The sequence below is a fragment of the Eublepharis macularius genome, chromosome 1, assembly GCF_028583425.1.
Source record: "Eublepharis macularius isolate TG4126 chromosome 1, MPM_Emac_v1.0, whole genome shotgun sequence".
NCBI lineage: Eukaryota > Metazoa > Chordata > Lepidosauria > Squamata > Eublepharidae > Eublepharis > Eublepharis macularius.
Window position 1 is genome coordinate 236,428,580 of NC_072790.1, and position 23,051 is coordinate 236,451,630.

The 23,051-nt window shown below is 48.3% G+C and overlaps 1 protein-coding gene across 2 annotated transcripts in view; it reads left to right on the forward strand.

Annotated features, from left to right (window-relative positions):
• Positions 1-23,051, forward strand: part of NR1I3 (nuclear receptor subfamily 1 group I member 3) — a 28,420-nt gene that overhangs the window by 1,402 nt on the left and 3,967 nt on the right. The window contains exons 2-8 of one of the 2 annotated variants that reach the window (XR_008597989.1): positions 3,167-3,382; positions 5,251-5,381; positions 13,450-13,649; positions 16,522-16,736; positions 17,699-17,844; positions 22,327-22,443; positions 22,884-23,005. Coding sequence is in view for 1 of the 2 variants with exons in the window: in XM_054993864.1 (XP_054849839.1) it covers positions 3,195-3,382; positions 5,251-5,381; positions 13,450-13,649; positions 16,522-16,736; positions 17,699-17,844; positions 22,327-22,443; positions 22,900-23,005 (1,103 nt within the window). In the remaining variant the exon portion in view is untranslated. The remainder of the gene's footprint in view (positions 1-3,166; positions 3,383-5,250; positions 5,382-13,449; positions 13,650-16,521; positions 16,737-17,698; positions 17,845-22,326; positions 22,444-22,883; positions 23,006-23,051) is intronic. The other variant, XM_054993864.1, reaches the window with a different exon arrangement.

The following is a 23,051-nucleotide window of genomic DNA, read 5'->3' on the forward strand; positions in this document are numbered from 1 at the left end:
CTTTTGATTTCAACATACTTTGACTGTTGAATTATAAAAGGTTGCTGACCCTTGAAGTTGGGGAACCATGGCAGTGCTGTGGTTAGAGTGTTGAAACAGGGATACAGGAACACCTGAGTTCAATCCTGAAGTTCGCTGGGAACAGTCATTTTCAGCCTACCTCACCTCACAGGCTTTCGAGAGCCACAGCTGTCTTCGTCAGATGCATCTCTTGCATCTGACGAAGACAGCTGTGGCTCTCAAAAGCTTGTACTGCAATAAAGTTGGTTAGTCTTAAAGGTGCTACTGGACACTTTACTATTTGGCTACTACAGACTAACATGGCTAACTCCTCTGGATCTATCACCTCACAGAGTTGCTCTGAGGACAAGAGCGTGTGCCTCTCTGAGCCACTTGAAGGAAGGGGGGGGGATGAAGATATAGTACTACAATATCTCATTGTGATTGATTCAGGTTCAAAAGGGTCACCCGCCGTTTCGTCCACAGGGAAAACGTTTTCACATTGTAATCAAATAGCGGCATTCTGCACTTTAACATTGCTTTTCCCCGCTGTATTGAGCATCTAACTTGTAAATTGCATTGGCAATTCGTGCTATTATGTCGGAGTTCAATCCTTAGGAAAATCCTGGATGACTGCCGCTGCCCCCACAGGCAGCTGCCCGGGGTGTCAATTCAAGGTGTACTCAGGTCCTCAGGAAAACGTTGAAGGGGAGGACATGGGTCTTCCCTCACAATCTTGAGACCACCAAGGTTTTCCCCTGTTGCAGTCACTGAATGTCTGAGAGAGACTCCTCAGCTCCATACCAACCTGTCCAACACCTAAACATAAGGTCATCTAACCAGGTTCTTCTAAGATGAGGTGGGCCACCAGAGAGAGGAGCTTTGGGATAGTGTCCCCTACTAATGGTAGCACAGTGGTTAAGTGGCTGGGCTGTGAATCAGCACTTTGCTGGTTCAAATCCCACAACTGCTCAGTAGGTGCCCATGGGTAAAGCCCCTCCTTTCAGCCTCAGCTCCACAGCTGCATTGTGAGGATAATCAGGGCTTTTTTTCTGGGAAAAGAGGTGGTGGAACTCAGTGGGTTGCCCTCGGAGAAAATGGTCACATGGCTGGTGGCCCCGCCCCCTGATCTCCGGACAGAGGGGAGTTTAGATTGTCCTCCGCACCGCTTGGCAGCGCGGAGGGCAATCTCAACTCCCCTCTGTCAGGAGATCAGGGGGCGGGGCCACCAGCCATGTGACCATTTTCAAGAGGTTCCGGAACTCCGTTCCACCGCGTTCCTGCTGAAAAAAAGCCCTGAGGATAATAATAACACTAACTTGTTCATCACTTTGAGTGAGGTATTGATCTTGTCCAGAAGAACGATATATAAGCACTGTTGTTGTTGTTGCTGCTGAACTTCAACCGGCACCTTTAGGGGTGGGTGGAGACTGTCTTGTTCTCCCAAGTTTTTTCCAATCCATTCCTGGCTACATCATTTTATTGCTGATTTGATTAGTCTGCTGTTTTCATGGATTTTTAAATCGTATTGATTCTTGTTCGCTGTGCACTTTCATCATTTGGCCCCTTGTAAATTTGCTAACAGAAAAGCAGGAGAGAAATTAATTAAATAATTCATAAGCACCTAGGAAGCTGCCTTATAACTTCGGTTCAGCTGTCTCCATATCATCTCCTCTGACCGGCCCAGGTCTCGAGCAGTGTTCGGGAACACTGAAATAGAGACAAGAAAAATGATGTATGCTTCCCTGAGCTCCTTGGAGGAAGAGTTAAGTAAAGATGCATTCCATAATTTTTTTAAAAAAATATTTCAAGAATGATCAAGTTGGCCATCTTTGGTCTTGGGAAGCTAAGTTGTGAGGCAAGTAGGAGAAATGTTACACTCAGATTTTTCACCTCAGACAGCGGGATGTGTTAGGCTAGTCTTGCCATTTTGACCCAGTTTACAACAATGGATGTTGACAGGATACTGGGATCTGTGGAAGCCACCATTTGTGCTCCGGATCCTTGTCTGTCCTGGCTCCCGAAATCTTGTAACAAGTCAATGATGTTCATCATATATCAGTCACCGACTCAGGGCAGATTCCCCCGGCTGCTCAAAGAGGCAGTTATCCACGCGCTATTTAAAAAACCATTCCTACAGAAAAGTGATGTAGCCAATTATCGTCCCATCTCTAATCTGCTTTTTTCTGGGCAAGGAGATGGAGATAGCTGTGGCAGACCAGCTCCAGGCCTTCTTGGATAATCCATCTGCTCTGGATGTTTTTCAGTCTAGTTTCGGACAGAGCTATGGGACAGCGATGCCTCTTGTAGCTTTAGCTGATGATCTCCGTCTGGATACAGACAAAGGCCATGCCTCAGTCTCTGCTGTTCCTTCTGGGTTTATCTTCAGCCTTTGATACAGTGGAACGTGCCATCTTGTTGAGGTGTCTGGAGACAGAAGTAGGAATCAGGGGTTGTGCTTTACTTTGGCTTAAATCATTCAGAACAGACCAATCTGGAAGCGTTGCTGCTGAAGACCAGTTATCATCAACTTGGGATTTGGTCTTTGGGTTTTCCCAGGGCGCAGTCTTATCTATTAGGAGGAGTAGAAAAGAGCAAGAGTCCAGCAGCACCTATAAGATTAACAAAAATTGTGGTAGAGTATGAGCAGATATCTGAAGAAGTGAGTTATGACTCTTGAACGCTCATCCTACCACAAATTTTTCCCCCTCACAACAATCCTGTGAGGTAGGTTAGGCTAAGAGTTTGTGGCTGGCCCAAGTTCTTTCATCAGAGTCTTACATTCAATTTCTGTATCTTGCCAAGGAGCAGATAACGCCCAAAAACAAGCCTTCAGGAGCGAGACGCAGAGGTGCCCCTAGCCTGCTGCCATCTTTTCTGTGTGTGTGTGTGTGTGTGTGTGTGTGTGAGAGAGAGAGAGAGAGAGAGAGAGAGAGAGAGAGAGAGAGAGTGAGTGAGTGAGTGAGTGAGAGAGTAAGAGACAGTGAGAGTGAGAGAGTGAGAGAGAGAGAGATTGAGAGTGAGAGAATGAATGAGAGGGAGAGGGAGAGAGTGTTTGATTCTCTTGGCAGCATTGACTTACATTTTTTAATCCTCCTTGACTGTCTGTGAGAAAGACGGACAATAAATAACATACATTGTAAAAGATATTTTCTTTTTGTCCCAGAACAACCATCTTCAGAGAATTGGCAGGCATGTCTGCCACCATGCAGTGCCCATCAGATGGCGAGAGCAGCGGCTATGGAAGCCCAAGCACCACTGCCTCCAGTCGTGGGGACACGGATCTCGATGTGGAGGAAAAGACCTGTGCTGTGTGTGGAGACCGGGCCTCTGGCTACCACTTCCACGTCATGACCTGCGAAGGTTGCAAAGGCTTCTTCCGGTACGCTCTCACCCTGCATCAGGTTTCTGTAGTCCAGCTGGAATTCACAATAAAGAAACCGATATGGGTAGGGAGAGGAGACAGGATTCTCATTCTGAGCAAAAAAACCCCAAAACAACACTTGCTGTTGTTGTTGTTTGTTTATAGTCCACCCTTTCTTGTTGAGATCCAAGGCAGATTCTTCAAAAGCATTTCTCAGCAGGCTGGTAGGATTATCTTCATATTGTAGGCAGGAGATGGGACAAAGCCAAGACATAAGCCCTTTAGTGAGTTTGTCCTCGAGGCAGGATTCGAATAAGGGGCTTCCTTCTGAAGCTAGATGTGACATAACCATGGTCAGAATTATGATTTACTTATTTACTTAATTTTTATCCCACCTTTCTCTGCCGTGGGGACCCAAAGCAGTTCACATCATCCCATTCTCTTTCCTATTATACTCACCACAACCCTGCGAGGTAGGTTAGGCTGAGTGTGTGACTGGCTCAAGGCCACCCAATAAGCTTCCATGGCAACATGCAAATTCAAACCTGGGTTTCCCAGATCCTAGTTCAATACTCTGACTGCTACACCGTGCTGGCTAGTTGCTGTGAAGGGTTAGGAGACTGGGGCTGACCATTTACATGACATAAGGGGACCTGTTTTTCGACCCCAGAGCTAATACGAGCTCCATGGGAGGGTGTCAAGTGATTTACATCAAGGAAATGGTATCCTGTTAAATTAGGGCTGCCAACCTCCTGGGGGTGGCTGGAGATTTTCCAGCATTCCAACTAATCTCCAGACAACAAAGGCCAGTTCCCTTAGAGAACACCTTTTGCAGTTATACATCATATCTGGAATAATATCCCCTCTCTTGGACTGAATAAACATTTCCTTATGAATTTTGTAAATATGGCATAACAGGATTATTGGACTACTTTGTAACTGGAGGCATTGTCACTTTACATCTATAAGCATTGGTCACTTTCTTACTGTTATTTATACAAGCAACTAGCACTTTATTGCAATATTACACTTGACTACTGTGATCTTGTGACCTATATTGCTATTGTTTATTGATTGGTTGTAAGTGGCGTCCTCTGAGTTCTGTATTGTTATTTTGGCAGTCGTTGTGTATGTAAAAGGAATATATGAAATTGAAGAGACTGCTTCACTATATGAGATGTCTTTCATTGATATTTATTAGATAGTAATTGCTTCATTTAGTTAGGTGGTCACAGCGCATGGTGCTGTCACCTCCCTTGGAGAACATGGCTGCTTTGGAGGGTGGACTCTTTGGCACTATACCACACAGAGGTCTCTTCCCTCACTAAATCTCACTCTTCCCAGGCTTCACCTCCAAAATCTCCAGGAATTTCCCATTCTGGAGCTGGCAACCTTAACTAAGGTTCCCAAGTGCCTGTCAGTGGCGGGCAGACTCCCAGGGATTTATGCCCCCCGTGATCACCCAGTAATTGGCAGGAGGTAGCAAGCCCCCCAGAGGTTGCCTGCCACAGGCAGGCACCCAGGGAATATGTGCCATGCACGTGCTCCCTGGGGGCACAGCGACATCACTTCTGAAATTGACGTTGGTGCACCGGCTGTAGAAGTGTTCCCGCGCTTCGTTTGGGGCTGATTTGGGCCAAATCGGCCCTGTGCGGAGCACAGAAGCACTCGCACGGCCAGCATGGTAACGTTGCTTCTGGAAGTGACGTCATGCCAGACACGACTTAAGTGCCAGGAAGCCTACCCTCCCGGCAGGAGGGGAGAGGGAACTGGCAACCCTAATTGTGACCACTAATGGGCATCCCCCACACATTGTGGTTGTTGAGTTCTGCAAGGTGCGTGTCCCATTAACAAGGCGCCCTGTGTTTCTTCCTCCTCTCTTGCAGACGGACGGTCATCAAGGGCGTCCAGTTTACCTGTCCCTTCACCCGCAGCTGCACCATTACCAAAGCCAAGCGGCGCCACTGCCAGTCCTGCCGCTACCAGAAATGCCTGGAGGTGGGGATGCGGAAAGACAGTAAGTCCGTCTGTCTGTTCCTCGCTCCCTTTTCCATCAGGCTGCAATGAGGAGAGCTGGATTTGCAGGTTCGGGCGACTGGAGGAAGCGTGCCTTTCGGCGGCAGCGGCTAGAACTTTCCGTTCCCAGGCCAATCGTTCCACATTGATTTTTCTGCTGTTGAGCTGCTGTGCGTTGCAAAGGATTCTGGGGGAGGCTCTAAGGCACAGATATAGGAATCAGGCGGCGTTCTGGCCAGATCTGTTGGACCTAATGCCCCACGTGAGCTCATAGCTGGCCCAAACCACTCATTTCCCCCACAGCTGCACACAGCAGGGAAAGATGTGTAGCGATACGGCAAGCTGAATTTCAGGAAAACTCGTCTGCTAATTTATCATTGATCCTCGCCCTGATAAGATTATATGAAAATCCATGCAAGGCTTGTTTCAAGTGGGTAGCCGTGTTGGTCTGTAGTAGAAGAGCAAGATTCGGGTCTTGTAGCACCTTAGAGACCAACCAGGGCCGATTCCAGATGACTAACCTTAAGTCGCTTCATGCCACCCTCTTCCGGATCGCGACGGGGAAAATGTGAAATATCGCGTTTGCTCGCGCGAGTTTTGCGCCGGAAGGACCATGTCACAGCCGGATTTTTATAAATTTTAGATCCTTCCTCTCTATCATTTAGCAGCTTACAAATATGATTCAAACAGTGTTGGTTTCAGATCCAGCCGTGGTGGGCTTCTATAGAGCTAGATATTCCATGCTAGAACCAGTTGACAGACTCCCTTCAGCTATGCCTGATGTACAAGCCACAGGGCCATGCCAAACGGTTAAAACCCTCCAGCATAGCCCTGCAGAAATGCTCTGTTCTTCCCATGCACCGCCCGCTCAATGGGGATAGATGGGTCTGCCTCACCTGTCTTGGAGCCTGTTCTGACTATCTCCACCTCGGCCAGGGCAAGAAACGTCACTTCCATTCCTTTAGACAGATCCTGTTTCTGCCAGGTTGAGGGTAGTAAGGATTCGGAACCTCAAAGGAAGGGGGTCTTGATTAATTTGCCCTCCTCTGTTGCCAGGGCCAGCTCTAGCCCCCTGAGCTGTGGCGCTGCCAGTCGAGCAAAATGCAAGGTTTCCCCAGAAGCATGTCACAGATTTTTTTTTAAGCATAGAAGGAAAACCAGGATTCCCCCAGCATGCAATCCGAAAAGCAGGTGCAAAGAGACGGTTCCTGCGGGTTTGATAGCTGCGTAGGGAACTTGGGGGCTGGAATGTACATAGGAGATAGGACAGCTTTTCGGTCCCACACAAAGGACATTCCCCACTCATGCATACAGGGTGTGGGTGAGCTTTGAACGTCACGTGCGGAAAATCCTTTTGCTTGTTTGCTCCAAAGCTATCTTTGGCGAGGAGGTTGCAGCTGCTAGGCGAGCGGAGAGGGGAAGGAGGAGGAAACTGTCAGCAAAGCCGCATCATCTCCCCAGGGAGCCGCACACCAAGCTCGAAAGCTGGATGGATGAGGCTACCCGACTGGCTTTCCTCTGCATCATCTGGCCAACGAGGTCAGGTTTCATTAAAGGGGGGAGACGGGGGAGAACCAAATCAGACCGAGGAGAGATTCGTCTCCTCCTCCTCTTGCAAAAAGAGCCTTCCCTCCCTGCCTGCCAAAGCAAACAACGCAGGTTGGCAACAGATCCAAAGGGGACCCATGCAGAAGCACCTAAAGAGGGGGAGGCGGGGGTGGGTGGATAGGAGAGAGCCGCATCGAGCCAGCGATTTATCCCGTACCGCAGGGCAGTGGAGAGAGAGAGAAAAGAGCTGAACGGTGATGCATTGCAGTCTCTCGCTTTGGTAGGCCGTGCCATGCTGCGGGCTGCCTTCTCTCGAAGCTGTGGAAAAGAGGGGAAAAAACACGAGCCAGATCTGTGCACGCAAGCTGTCGCCCTGGTCGCTGACCCCTCCACTGAATCCCATTAAGGAGATTCAACCGGCGGGCCCTGGGCAGAGGGAGGAGGGCAGCCTTGCCATCCAATTAGCAGGTTCTCCCTGCAGAATCGTGATCCAACTCGGCTGAGCCCCCAACAGAGTGGCAGGTGCGAAAGAGGAAACACACACAGGCGTACGCAAGGAAGAGCGGTGTGAAAAGGAGGTCGATGCAGCGGCAACACCTTTCTTCAGTGTTAGCCATGCCTGCCATGGACAAGCTAAGCGCGAGCTCAGGAGAGGAGGTGGCTCGCCACAGTTAGCCTTGGTAAACCTCGAGCTAGCAGAATATCTGAAAAGGGGAGCTTTGACTCTGGAAAGCTTATACTGCGAAAATTTTATTGGTCTCTAAGGTGCCACTGGACTCAAATCCTGCTATTCTCCTGCAGATCAACATGGCTACTTACCTGAAACTATCTTCTTTGGGCTAGATTACTGCATGGTACTGCACATGGGGCTGACCTTGAAGACTGCTCAAAACCTTGCACTGGTTCAAAAGGGAAGCTGAAAGTCATTGCCGTGCCTGGCCCCATCTATCTCTAGGGTCGCCTCTTTCCCCTGCTTGGCAGCAGCCCCATAACACTCACCAAGACCTTTTTGACAGTTCCCGGGTGAATGCTGCCCGGGCCAGTTCAGGGTACCACAAATTAGGTACACCCATCCCTTTCTTGGCATTGCTGCAGGAGCTTGGCTTGGACACAGCCAGCTGTGGCATGGCCACAACAGGGGATGCCAATCACTGACAGCTGGGAGTGAACTGAGCCCCCGCATTACCTCCAACCCCTTTTTATTGGCTGCCCCAAGCATATGCCCATCACTACTGGCACACCTGTACTGACATCCAGGAGCAGACGGGGAGGCAAAAATGGAAAAGGGCCCCACCTCTGATGGAGTGGGGAGGAAAAGCAGGCTGCCCGCGTTGTGCAGGGTGAGGGCTGGTGGCTCACATAGGCAGCTTCTGGCCACCTCATGAAGGACTCCCCTTGCCCTTAAGCGGGGTATGGCCTGGCCGGGGTGGGGCAGCCCCTCAGGCTATCAGCCCACTAAGACTTTTCCCAGAGAGACCTTAACCGTCAATCCACCCCTGTTTATGCTACGTACTAGCACTGGGTGGGAGGGGGTGCATGGACAGTCGCCCCAACCTCCTACTTCTGGCCACTGACATCAGCCACTCCAGCAGTCAGGCAGGTGAGATGAGCTTCTGTTTGTTCTGTGAGACAAAAAACTCAGTCCTCCCCAAGGCCTTTGCTTGCCAGCCTCCGGATTCATACTGGGCTGTATCCATGCCCAAGTCATGAACTGCAGGCTCAGCTTAAATAAAATTGTGCTTTATTACTTGGAGTGTTTGCAAATGCATTAAGCACTCACACACAGGCAACAGACATAAAACAAGAATACCATTTACTGTTGCTATCTAAAAATCTGCCTATCCAAAACTTAAGAGTTTGCTACCTTATCTGAAGAAGTGAGCTGCGACTCACGAAAGCTCCTACCTTACCACAAATTCTGTCAGTCTGAAGAAGTGAGCTGCGACTCACGAAAGCTCCTACCTTACCACAAATTCTGTCAGTCTGAAGAAGTGAGCTGCGACTCACGAAAGCTCCTACCTTACCACAAATTCTGTCAGTCTGAAGAAGTGAGCTGTGACTCACGAAAGCTCCTACCTTACCACAAATTCTGTCAGTCTGAAAAAGTGAGCTGCGACTCACGAAAGCTCCTACCTTACCACAAATTTTGTTAGTCTTATAGGTGCTGCTGGACTCTTGCTCTTTTCTACTTAAGCAGCTCTGATTGGCATCCATTTGCCGATCATCTTACCCATCTGGTACAGCGCGTGTCCCCTCCATGCCTAGATGGTCTGGCATGGGGACACACCGAGGTGAAAAGAATAATGAAGGGTTTTTCGGGATGAGATGAGGAGCCATCTTTTCTAGAACTCAATGCATCACCTGGCACGCAGGAGCCAAGCAGGGCCAAGAAGTTTATTAGCATTAGAAGTGTGAGAACATCCAGGGAAGACAGATAGAAACTCTCTGAGACGGTCTCCCAAGGGAACTGAGACTGCTTGCAGGTAGATCAAGATGGGTAGCCATGTTAGCATGAAGAAGTGAGCTGTGACTCACGAAAGCTCCTACCTTACCACAAATTCTGTCAGTCTGAAGAAGTGAGCTGTGACTCATGAAAGCTCGTACCCTACCACAGATTTTGTTAGTCTTATAGGGGCTTCTGGACTCTTGCCCTTTCCTGCTGCTTGCAGGTGTTGTGGATCAGCTGAGCCAGCCCATTTTAGGTTAGGCCACATCCTGCAACCACTCACCCCACTGAACCAAAGTCCAGCCATTCTTACCAAAACGCTGGCGTAAACTGGCTATTCCATACAGGGAGCTTCAGAGGCGGAGTTCTTCACAAGGACACAAAATCTCCCAGATTGTTTCGGGAGTCACTGTAAGATTGACCTTGATTCCAACAGAGTAGGAGCTTTAGCAATCACATTTCACATAAAAAATCTCTCCACTGGCTTCCAGTCCATGACTGCCCACAAGTCCAAACACTGCCTTTGGCCTACAAACCCCCAAGCAATTTGAGAAGGCCACCTACTCCCTTGTGAACCTGCCTGCTCTTTCAGATTATCTTCAGAGGCTCCTCTCTGGATCATTCTGTGGCAAAATGACCCCACAGGCCCTTCTTGGTGCCACAGGCCTCTCAAGCTGCTAGCCCACAACGAGGAGTTATCCTCTCCCGTTTTAACCCGCTCATTCTCTTCCACAAATAGGGTTTACTCTCCCCTGCCACCAGCAGGCCACTAGTAGAATTGCAGTCTGATGGCCTACAGTTAGACTTAAAAAAAAAAAGAACCTTTCCTTTCTTCAGCCCAACGTAAAGAGGGAAAATTTGGAAATGTTAGAGATATTTTCGAGTAGGCAGACTCTCCTCGCTTCTCTCTTACGTTCTGATAAGCATGAGCCAAAGCACGAGGCTTGTTTGTGGTTGCATAAGACCAAACAAGTCGAATTTCACAAAAAGAAAAAAATATATCTTTTGAGTAAATAAGCACTCAATGGATACAAGTAAAAGCTTACTGTTACTGAATAGCAAAGGACTACAGCATCTGAGCATGGGAAAATCAAACAGGTGTACATGCAATTCACTTTCCCTGTGATGTTAAAGAGAGAAGCAAAAATATCTGAATGGTTCCAGGCAGGGCTTTTTTTCTGGGAAAAGAGGTGGTGGAACTCAGGGGGTTGCCCTCGGAGAAAATGGTCACATGGCTGGTGGCCCTGCCCCCCTGATATCCAGACAGAGGGGAGTTGAGATTGCCCCAGGGCAATCTCAACAGATCAGGGGGCGGGGCCACCAGCCATGTGACCATTTTCAAGAGGTTCTGGAACTCCGTTCCACTGCGTTCCTGCTGAAAAAAAGCCCTGGTTCCAGGCTGGCTGTTCAGATTCAAGCTTACCTTCATTTTCTATCTGGCCAGTCACCTCTCTCCAGACCCTGAGCTGGTATGCGTCTCCTTCAGAGTCTCCACAAAGTCCCTAGCATGCTGGCCTGCTTGGCTGCCCCGCTCAAGGAAGAGCTTCCTCTTCCCACAGACCCTCAAAACAACTACTATTGTAAATTACCCATCCTATCTACAGGGCTGCCTTCATTATCATACTAATCGCCCAAAATTTGCAGCTTGGAATTGAGAAGGGCGGAGGGAGCTGGCTACAGACTACCTGCAACGGCAGCTGAGCTTAACCCCTGAGCATTCATAGAGTGTAAACCCAAAAATATTCACAAAGCAAAGTAGAAAATTCTTCACAGGTACTAGGGTGAAGGGTCATTCATCACACAGCCAGCAAGAGGACAGGTGAGTGGATACTAGAGACATGGGCTTTTTTGTGGTGGCCCAAAATTCAAGCTATGGGAATTCCTGCCGCTGCCCGGAACCTATTTGATTTCTGCACAAGGAGCAAAATGGAAGAGTGTGTGATATGAGTCACCTGGCACAACGCTGCCATTTCTGGTGCAACCTGGAAGTGACATCATCACATCAGATGACACTCTAGCATAAGCCCAAAACTTTATGGTTTTGTCATTGCACTGGGGATGCTGATCCCCATAAGTCTCCACTTCCCCCTCTCCTTGCAACATTATGTCCCCCAAAGATCCATTTTCTAAATGGCCTCAGGGGGTCTGTCAGACTGAAATTAATTGGAATCCAGCCCTCAGAGTATGTTAGGGGTCACCAGAGAAAAAGCAGCCGATCAGCCTGTTTCGGGAGTCCTAAACAGGGAGGGGGTGGTGCTGACTGTCTTAGTCAGAAAAAATGGGAAACTTAATAAGTCCCTGATTTTATTGATTTGATTCCTAATCTGCTTTGCAATGCAGAAGAATCCCTCGGGCGAGTTACACAGATGGATAAATCAGAACTAATTAGCTTGCCAACTCTAGCTCAGGAAATTCAGGGAGACTGGGGAGCAAAGCCTGAGGAGGAGAGTTCTGTCCCTCTCGGACTTCCCGTTTCTCCAGGACTCCATGGTATACTGCAGAGTGCACCCTCCAAAGGTGCCATTTCTTCCAAGGGAACGGGGCTATGCAGTCTGGAGACTGGGTTGCCAGGTCCCCCTAACTCCCAGGTGTGAGGTAGGAGGCCTGGCATTTACCTTCTGTTGCCTCCTCACACGAGCTCCCAGCCTGCGCGATGGCATCAGCCCTAGTGATGACAGCAGCCTGATTTGGGCCAATTCGGCCTGGATCAGGCCGTTGCAGTGCGCAGGAGTGCTGCTGCACGCCACAGCAGCCCAATTTGGGCTGAATTGGTCCCAAATTGGGCTACTGCGGCATACAGGAGCGCGCCCTGGGAGGCGTGTTCCTCCACCTTTTCCCCTTGCTGGCCAGGTAAACGGGGGCGGGGAGGTGGAGGGTGGGAGCAGGGGGTCCTCTGCCCTCAGCGGGGGACTGGCAACCCTATCCAGAGAGCAGTAATTCTGGGAAATCTTCAGGTCCCACCTTGAGGCTGGTAACTTGACACTTCCCTCTCCTCTGACACAGGAATGCCCTGTGGTGTTCTCTCCCCCCCCCCCCCGCCCGCCCCAGCCTAGTTCTCATTCAGTCCTTCTGCTAAGTCTCAGGCCCTTTCATCCAGTCCCCTCCCTTGCTGCTGACTGTGAGGGGGCTGTGTGGTCCTTGGTCCCCTAGGACCGCTGCTGGTCTTTTTTACCGTTCCAGTGCAAAGAGAGAAGAGCCCGGTAAAGCAGCCTTCCCTAAGGGGTTGAGTAATGACAGCCACCGGGCTATCTTAAATAGCTGCAAAGCTGGGTTTTTGGTTAGAGGAAAATTTAGGATTGCACAGTGGTATGCCATTGTAATTTGCATGCATAATGCATACCGTGATATCACCTCTGTGTCTGCAAACGCTTTACTGCTTAAAATCACATTCCATGACATTTAGAATCCTTAAATAGAAGGAGGAAGTAGCCTTAGAACTGGGATTTCGCCAGCAGTAATACAAAAGGACTCTGACCTGGATGGCCCTGGCTAGCCGGATCACATCAGATCTTGGAAACTAGTTAGTACTTGGATGGGAGACCATCAAGGAAGCCTTGGTTGCTACACAAAGGCAGGCCACAGCAAACCACTTCTGAACATCTCTTGCCTTGAAACTCCTTGAGAGGTCGCCATAGGTCAGATGTGACTTGTTAGCACTTGACACACACCAATGAGAAAGGGCTTGATGTACTTTTGGAATTGCATGCTTCTACCCCGAACCCTAGGCAGATCATGAGAGGGAGGGCAGGAAGGGTTACATCAGGGCTTAGTCCTCATGGCCCTTCTTACATGGCCAGGGTAAGGAAGCAATTTTCCCCAGGCCAGTTTGGATAGAGACCCTGGAGGTGTTTTGCCATCTTCTGGGCATGGAGCAGGGGGTCACTGTGAGGTAGTTTTTAATTTCTTGCATTGTGCAGGGGGTTAGACTAGATGACTTCATAGGTCCCTTCCAACCCAATGATTCTATGATGTCATGTCTATCTGTACATGAAACGCCCTGCGGAACTGTTGATCTGAGCTGGGATTGGTGGGGCATCAGCGTGCTTTTGAGCAACATCTCTCAATTCCGCCCTAGTGATCATGTCAGAGGAGGCTTTGAGCCTACGCCGGGCGCTACGGCAGCAGAAGCGGCGCGGAGAACAGAGCCCTACTGTGACATCGGAGCCATCTAAGGAGAGCAGTTTAACCACGGAGCAGGAGCAACTCATCGAGATCCTGATGGAGGCACACAAGAAGTACTTTGACTCCAATTTCTCCCAGTTCATTCACTACCAAGTGAGTTAGTGGGGTAATGTCTGAACATTTCTGCTTTGGAGAGAGGGCAGGGCAGGCTCACATGGACGCATCAATGCGCCTTTTACAGAATCAAACCCTTGATCTAGCAGGGTCAGCACAGGCAGCGGCTTTCCAGGGTGCCAGGCAGAGGTCTTTTCACATCACCTGCAACCTGGGCTGTTTCCAGACGGCTTACCTGCCTCTGGAACGTCGCGCCATCTTGTGGGGAAAATGCTAAATATCGCGTTTTCTCACGCGAGTTTTGCATGACATCGCGTGATGTTGCGCAAAACTCGTGCGAGAAAACGCGATATTTCGCGTTTTCCCCGCAAGATGGCGCGACGTTCCGGAGGGAGGTAAGCCGTTTGGAAACGGCCCTGCTGATCTTTTTATAACTAGAGATGCTACAGTGGATTAAGCCCGGCATGTTCTGCACTATTTTGTTTTATGAAGAATCTTCGGTGTGAGATTCAAATTTTATCACACTTTGCAATTTGCTTGCTGATTGACTGAATAGCTGTTATATTCGTAATCCATCTTGAATCTTTGTGAAAAAGGCAATGAAGAAGAAGATGGAATATTGTAAGGTAACCTTTGCACCGCTGGTGTCCCACTAACTCTGGTGTCCCCAAACTTTTTGAGCCTGCAAGCACCTTTTGAATTCCGACACAACAGTGGTGGGCACCAACCGCAGAATGGCTGCTCCAGGAGGTGGCGCCAGCCACAAAATGTCAGGAAGTGAAGTCATGCACAACTCTAATAGGAACTTTTCAACATTTCGGGCGGAAGCTCTGGTGAACAGGGTGTCTTTTTAAAGGAACATATTCTTTAAGTATATTTTCTTGCATGTGCACAAAGAAGATCTTTGGGCTGCAGTGGCAGCTGCTGCTAAAACAACTTTTTAAAAATATGCATGGCCGATCAGACCTCTAATAGCCAATCAAAAGACCTGTTGGGCAAAAGGCACACTTACTTTCTAAAATCAATGGGCATTATGGTACCACACTGGGACCCCTGCTCTAATTTATAACTCCATCTCATTCAGTATCATGTTTCCAGCAGCAGCTATTGAGATGCCACGGGGAAGTCCAGGAACATGGCCCATGGGCATGTACTGAGTGCTCTCCAACATCCAACAACGCCTTTAAAGCAAGAAGCACCATTTGGCTATCACGGCTGATAGCCAAAGACAGATGGATCTTCCATAAATCGATCCAACCCCCTTTTTAAAATCCATCCAAGCCAATACTATGGCTGCATCTTGTGGCAATGGGTTCCACAAGTCCTTACCCAAGCTCTGTCCCCTCTGATTTTCCTGTTTTCCCTTATGGACCATAAGTGGAGGAACGGGATGTGCAGCACAGAGCTAGTTTGCTTGGGATGGATATTTCTCTGTGGCAAATTTTGTCTTGCTTATTTAAGCAAGGAAAAAATATATGCAGTCACCTCTACAGTGCAGTCGCAATGATCTATCATTGAAATTAACCTCATATGCAGTATTTTAAAGCTCAGATCCACAGACCCAATCACAGAGACACTTCAGCAAAAAAAAACCTCGCAGGGCTGGCCCACACAGTTTCGGGCTCTAGACAGAAACTACCCATCACAGCAATAATATGCATAAATAGCTGTTATTAGCCTGCCCGCCTACATAAGGCTTTGATAGTAATTTGTTATGAATTGGTTTTATAGGGAAAGAGGCAGAGAGAAACAACTCTTTTCCAGTTTATAAAATGTTTTGGAGGCAATTCTTATCCCTGCTTGTAAAGCTTCTATTCATTTCTCTTTTAAAAAAATTAAATTTGTTAAGATTTTTTTTCAAGACAAAAGATGAAAACTGACCAAAAAATTTAAAAAGGATGAAAAGATCAAAATACAAAGCCAAAAAGGAAAAACAGAATATAAAAAACAAAGAGGTGACTTCCAATTTTCTCTACGACAAACACAAGTAAAACCACAAGCTTAACTCTTACTCTATAATTACAAAAAAAATAAGACTTTCCTTTTCTATTATCTAATTTCTCCGCCTCCCCTTAATCATCAAATCCACAAATAATTTTTTTTCTCTTTCATGCAAAAAGTCTGTAAGGGGTTTCCAGTTGGTAATACACATAAATAATGCCTTTCTCTAACACTTCTACCCGTTTCTCAAGAGGACTAGCCTCTTACAAGGGCATGTGATCATTCAGTAGGGTTTTCAGCTCCAAGTTGGGAAATTCCTGGGGATTTGAGTGGGGAATCTTGGGAGGGCAAGGTTTGCTGAGAGGAGGAACCTCAGCGGGACTACTGAATCTGGAGGTCAGTTGTAACTCCAGGAGATTTCTAGGCTCCACCTAGAGGTCTAAACTCACAAAATACTCCGGAGGAATACTACAAATACTATAATAAATTTTAAAGCAATTTTATGAATTTTTCAAGTGCAAGGTGCAAAGTGCTAATAGTGTGAAATCTTCTCAACATGATTGACGGTCGCTTTTAGGAAATAACATCTGTTGATGAAAATTGAAGAAATATTTATTAATATATGACTCTTGACCAGTTGGACTTTTATACTATGGATTACTGATTGAATTTATTGACTGTGCTGGCTTATTGATATATTGGAATTGAAAGTGACTTACTATTTTTGTAACTGTTTTTGTATATATTTGAGATTGCACACTATTAGCACTTTGCACCTTGCACTTGAAAAATTCATAAAATTGCTTAAAAATTCATTATAGTATTTGTAGTATTCCTCCGGAATATTTTGTGAGTTTAGGTTTCCGTTTCCGGAGTTGCCCCATTTGGTTTGGCTCCACCTGGAGGTCAGCAACCCTATATTGAGAGCCACCCATCCTCCTATCCCCTCTTAACTAGCCTCTCTCTCCAGCCTCAAGTGCGCCTGTACATCCACAGTCCACGATCTCGGAGTCCCCAGGATCCCGCCGCCCCTCCCTTGCGCCCGCTCAGTCCGCAAGACCACCTGGAGTGCTACTCGGAGGAGGTGCTCCCGGACGTGTTCTCCATGCTGCCGCTCTTTGCCGATCTCAGCACCTTCATGATCCAGCAAGTGATCCAGTTTGCCAAGGCGATCCCATTTTTTAGGTTAGTTGGGCACAGGGCACGTCTGTTCTCTCGGCTAACCCCAGTGGCACCTTAAAGACCAACTAGATTTCTGACAAAGGGAGCTTTCAAAAGCTCATATGCTGGAAATCTCGTTGGTCTCCAAGGCACTACTAGTCCCGGATATGACATCATTATCGTATTATAATGCTATAGTGATACGGACATTTCTGATTTTTAAAAAGCCTCAGATAGAAAACTGGGACGGGCCTGGACTTTCCCATCCATGTGACAGCTACCCTAGTTCTGCTATGGTCCTTATATATAAAGACTAATAAAACAGGTTTAGGGAAGATCACAGAAAAGCCAGATGATGTATAAGAGTACCGCAAAGCCAGACTGGACTGGACACCCAGCATGGAGGCAACTTATTCTACAACAAGGATCCATTTTAAACCATGGCCGTTTTCACACTACTAACCTGCTTCTGCAACCTTATGCAAAAAACGTGGAAGATCGCGTCTTCTTGAGAGAGTTTTGCGCAATGTTGCGCAAAACTCTCGTGAGAAGACACTATCGTCTGCGTTTTTTGCACAGTGTTGCACAACGTTATGGAAGCAGGTTAGTAGTGTGAAAACGGCCCATGTATGTCCTTCCTCCTCGCTGTTTTTTCCTCTTACTTGTTCTCTCTACCACTCTGTCATTCATATGGAAGCACTACTGATACGACCTCCCTTGGATCAGATAGACTACTTAAGGATCACAACCCATCATCCGATAATTTAATATACTGACTTAAAAAAAAATGTAAACTTTAAAAAAAAATCTAGCACCCAAATCTACCCCTAGTACCTTTACATCCACTAGATATAACACTGGGAGCTAGTTCATTTCACACAGCTTGCATGTTTTGTCTGGTAGGATTCATAAAGAAATACAGCTAGAGATTGGATCCCATACCAAGTTAGCTCCAGGGCTTACAACTTTTGTTTGTTTCTAACTAGAAGCCTGCCAATCGACGATCAGATCTCGCTCCTCAAAGGGGCTACTCTCGAGATCGGCCTGCTCTGGTTCAACACAGTGTTCAATGAAGAAACCAACTCATGGGAATGCAATCAACACTGCTATACCATCCAAGATTGTGCCTTGGGTAAGTGGGTAAGTCTAGAGCTGTGCGCGTTATGACCACATGCCATGGCCCTCTGGTTCTCTCTGTCAACTTAAAAGGAGATATCGGAAGATCTATGGTAGATCTCTTTGTTACCAAAGAGCAGCTGCCGGTCCATTTAACTCTTCCCCCTATGTTGCTGTCCTCCATGGGGGGAGGGGGAAAGAAACTTGGGAAGAGGGTGTGTTTTAGATCAGGAAAATGGCACAGGAGAAAAGGTTCAAACCCGCCCCCCCCCCCCGTCATTCTCACCATGGGCTTGGCCAGGTGGAGTGTGCAAAGAAATGGCTATTTAACAATAATTCACACATCTTCCAGCACATCCTTTAGCTTGTGCGTTAGGATCCATTATTCACACAAGCACTAGCAACTGGAATTAGGTCTTTCCAGTACTTTTTTTCTGGGAAAAGAGGTGGTGGGACTCAGTGGGTTGCCAGCACAGGGGACAACTCTTGGCGGGAGGTGGTGCCCCTGGTACCACATGTGTGCGGGCAAAGTGCATGCATGCTCCCAGGGCCAATGACGTCACTTTGGGTCAGCTGGAACAAAGGGGGAGTTTTTAAAATTTTAAATCGCCCTCGGCAAAAATGGTCACATGGCTGGTGGCCCTGCCCCCTGATCTCCAGCCGCACAGAGGGCAATCTACACTCCCCTCTGTCTGGAGATCAGGGGGCGGGGCCACCAGCCATGTGACCATTTTCAAGAGGTTCCGGAACTCCGTTCCCCCGCGTTCCAGCTGAAAAAAAGCCCTGGGTCTTTCCATAAGAATTTAGGAAGTCTGTTAGCTCTTCACGTTTAACAGAGTCAGAGCAAGCATCCAATGGCCAAATCCATGCTTCTCAATTTTTCCGCTTCCCCCCCCCCCCCCGCCCATTATTAGCTTCTCAGAGGGTTGTTCACATACTCTTACCTCAATTCCGCCATCCTCTTGCGTCTCTCGCGTTGCGCCTCAGACGAGTTTGTCGTGTGTTCAAACGCTTCTCTTGCGCGGTTCTCACCGTGGATGTGGACAAATAGAAGCATTTCACAAGGAGACCGCCCCCTTCAAACCACCCCACTTCCGTGTTTGCAGCCTTTCTGGAACACCATCCCTCTTTGCCATGCAATTATCAAGCTTTTCCACTCTCTCCGCAGCATGCCTGCCTGCCTGCCCGCCCCTTCCCCATTTTTTTGTTAAAAAGGGGACTTTCCCAGCGTTGTTGCACAATCCTGGCCATAAATCTTAATTGGGGTGCTCTAAAATCCCCGCAGAGACATCAAGGGGTGGCGTCATTTCCATTTCAGTGTCATTTTTAGGATGCCGAACAGTTGTAAATATCGGTGGCTGTTAAAATTAATTTTTTTTAAGTGTTGAAATTACCGTTATAGCGGAAATCCGTCATTCTAACATTACATTCAAGCATCAAATAATTAGTCTGCCCATTTGGAGAGTTTGGATCACCCCCACCTTAAATATCAGTTCAAATTAGCCCGCCAGAATAATGGTCCAATGGATTTCAAAGAAGGCAGCATAGAATAACATTAACCAATCACAGGCATCATAGGTGTGTGGCCTCGCCATAGCAATTTAGCAAAAAAATGCTATAGCGGAAATCTGATGAAAAAATGAAAAAAAATGAACGTGATGTCGTCATCGGCAACGTCGGATCTAAACCCGCTCCATATTGCACGATTCTACCAGGGATGTGGACGAAGTATAGCGTGCAGCAGCGGCAGTAAGAGAAGGGATGTGAACACAGACTGGGACATTGCGGGATAGAATCCAGCGCGATTAATGCACATGAAAAGTGGAAGGTAGGGAAGTGTGGATTCGGCCAATATCCCAGTTTCCTTCTCTTTTCCATCGTTGGAGAACAAAGTTGGTAAGTTGTGGGACAGCAGGAGTTGAGAATGGTGTCCAAGGTGGAGGTAAAACTTCTGTGCCCACAGTTGTGCTCTGCAACATCACACAAATAGACACCAGAGAAGCACAAGGTGCGGTGGAGTACATCTCTGAGATGCTTCAGCAACTCAACACAAACTGATGAACTGATCGTGTGCCATTGAGTCCGTTGACACTTCAACAGTCCAGGGTGCCCACCAGTGGCAGGCAAACTCCTGGTGATTTGCCTCTCTGCTCACTGTTCACTAGCAATAGGCAAGGAGAGGCAGGCTTCCCAGCAATCACCTACCATCATGGGCACAAAACACATGGTGGCAAGGATAATCCTGGTAAATACAACCACCAGCTGTCCCACCAGTAGGGTTCCCAGGTGCCCGCCAGTGGCAAGCCAACTCCCAGGAATTTGCCTCCTTGTCCACCGGTCGCCCAGTAATCAGCGGGAGGGGACAACCTCCCAGAGCTTGCCCACCATCAGGCACCTCAGGAGCGCACACCATGCGTGCATTCCCACCTGGTGCAATGGCATCACTTCCATAAGTGACGTCGTCATACCATCCTCGGGAGCATCCCTGCACTCCATTTGGGGCTGATTTGGTCCCCAAACTGGCCGAATCGGAGCCAGGCAGAGCACGGGAGTGCTCCCACAGCTGGCCCGACGACATCACTTCCGGAAGTGACGCTGCCCTATGCACAGTGTGGTGACATCGCTTCCAGAAGTGACATCATCACGTCACCGCCAGAGCACCTGCACAGATTCAAAGCAGACAAGAGAAAGGTAAGTGCCAGATCCCAACCCTCCCAGTGGAAGGCTAGAGGGACCCAGCAAGCCTCCCCACCAGTTGCCACTTCAGTGACTGTTCGTTGCTTGACTTGTTAGTTTTTCACGACTTTGGACTTGGTTAATTGATTCTCCGTATTGCTGTTACACTTCAGTGAGACCTGGCAACTCTATAGCATGGTCACCACAATGTGACACACAGGAAGCGCTCGCAGAGCTGCCTTTTCTATTGGGTCTACTCTTGTGCTACTGAACAGGAAGAGATTCAAGCATTTCTTAGCTCAGAGCAGCGATAAGGCAAAGGTTTCCAAGATAATGCTGAAAGCACAGGAACCAGGCCACGAAAAAAAATCCCACCCTCCAGGTGGGCCATCTGATCTCCTGGAATTACCTCTGATCTCCAGATTACAGCGCTCAGTCCCCCCCCCCCCCAAAGAAAATGGCTATCTTTGGAAAGAGAAAGTAGAGTTGCCAAGTGTCTGGTTTCCCCCTGGACTACCCAGTTTTTAATTGGACTGTCTGGGAGAAACACGGTAAAAATACTGGACATAAAAATTTCCAGTAGTTTTGTGCACGGGGAGGAGCAGCTGGCCGCTGGCCTGCAGGAGCTAGTGAGAGCACCCGCAGGCCTTTCTGCACCGCCTCCACCTCCTCCTCCCACTAGAAGCACTCCCGAGGGAGTGGCCTGTGGGCCCACCCAGTAGAGTTCCCAGGTGTCCACCGGTGGAGGGCGAGCTCCCGGTGGTGTGGCCCCTTGCCCGCCAATCCGCCAGTGATCGGCAGGAGGTGGCAAGCCCCCAGAAGTCACCTGCCACCAGCAGGCACCCCAGGAACACGCGCAGCACACACACACACACTCCCAGGGGGTGCAATGTCGTCACTCCTGGAAGTGACGCTATCGCACCAGCTGCAGGAGTGCTCCTGCACTTCGTTTGAGGCTGATTTGGGCCCCACACGCTGCCAGCACAAAGTACGTGCTGTCGTGAGCTTCCATGGAAGTTTTTCCTCACAACAAGGTAAGTGCTGTTAGGCAGAGTGCAAATAAAGCGCAGCGGAGTCACGCTGTGCTGATTAAAGAGGTTAAAATTTTTATTTAGGAACTACATACTTGAGAGTAAAGAGGAGATATAGAAATAGGTCCTCGCTATCTGACTACATCTTAGAGACGAGAGAGAGCCAGGAGAGAGAAGCAGGATATTGCTCTGTTTAGCCCAACAGGAGACAAGGGAAATGACCCCCAGGAAACAAAAGAGATGCTGCCCTCACTGTTTTAACTAAGGGATCCTTGCTGCCCCCTGCATAGAAGGCTCTTCTTCCCTTCTTGCTGCTGTACACCAGACATTGCTATTTCCAACAAGTGCCAGGTTCCCCCCTTTCCACTAGAAGGATATAGGGACCTGCCAAACCTACCGCCCAGCCTCTTGCACTGCCTCTGCCTCCTCACCTTTGCCTCAAGCCCATTCACCCAGCAGCTGCGTGCCAGGGAAAGAGACTTACTCGTCTGGCCACCTGCCAGCTGTAAGACTCTAGCTTCTAGGCCACACCAGCCTGACCGTACCACCTTCTGGATCCTTAGTCCTAAAGTTCACACAATAAATGGTTGAAAGCCACAGTTATGGCCATGTATGTGTTGGATGAATGCACCCTCTTGTGGTCAGAGTAGGGTATTTATCTTGTCAAAGAATATTGAAGCTCCCACTTTCATGGCCTTCCGTGGCTCACTTCGAACTGATTGTTCTGGCTGCACAAGCACGGATACCACCGTGCACAAGCTCACTTGGTCATCTCACTTCCTCTTTTCTAGTTGGATTCCAGCAGATCTACTTAGAGCCACTGTTGAAGTTTCATATCAGCCTGAAGAAGCTGAGGCTGCATGAGGCCGAATATGTCCTCTTACAAGCCTTGGTGCTATTCTACCCAGGTAAGACCTCTACATTCCTTTTAAAAGCTAAAACATTTACTGTTTTTGAGTGAATCACACTAAAAACCTCTTCCTCGCTTCTTCGCTCACACACCTGTTCTGGCGGCTAAAAACAAGCCCAAATTGTAGGCCTTTCCCCATTTTCATTTATTTACTTCATTTATGCCAACTTTCTCCCCAAATGGGGACCCAAATTGTCTTACATCATTCTCCTTTCTCCCATTTTATCCCCCAGGTTAGGCTGGGAGTGCAGGACTGGCCCAAAGTCACCCATAGTGGAGTGGGGATTTGAACCTGTTTCCCAGATGTTAGTCCAAGACTACCCACTACCCAACACTACCTCTTCTGCAATCAGGGACCTCCCATGCTCCCTTAGGACCGGGCCCAACCCATTGCTTTTCTGCACTGTTTTTCCTTTCCCTTGTCTTTCATTGCTCAAGCCCTGCTCCTTTGCAGACCACGTGACTGTCACACAGCGAGACGAGATTGACCAGATGCAAGAGAAAATCGCCCTCACTCTGAAAAACTACATTGACCATCGGCATCCTTTGCCTGAAGGCAGGTGAGTAGGAAGCACCTGCAGTGCTTTTAGAGATGCTTTAATATGG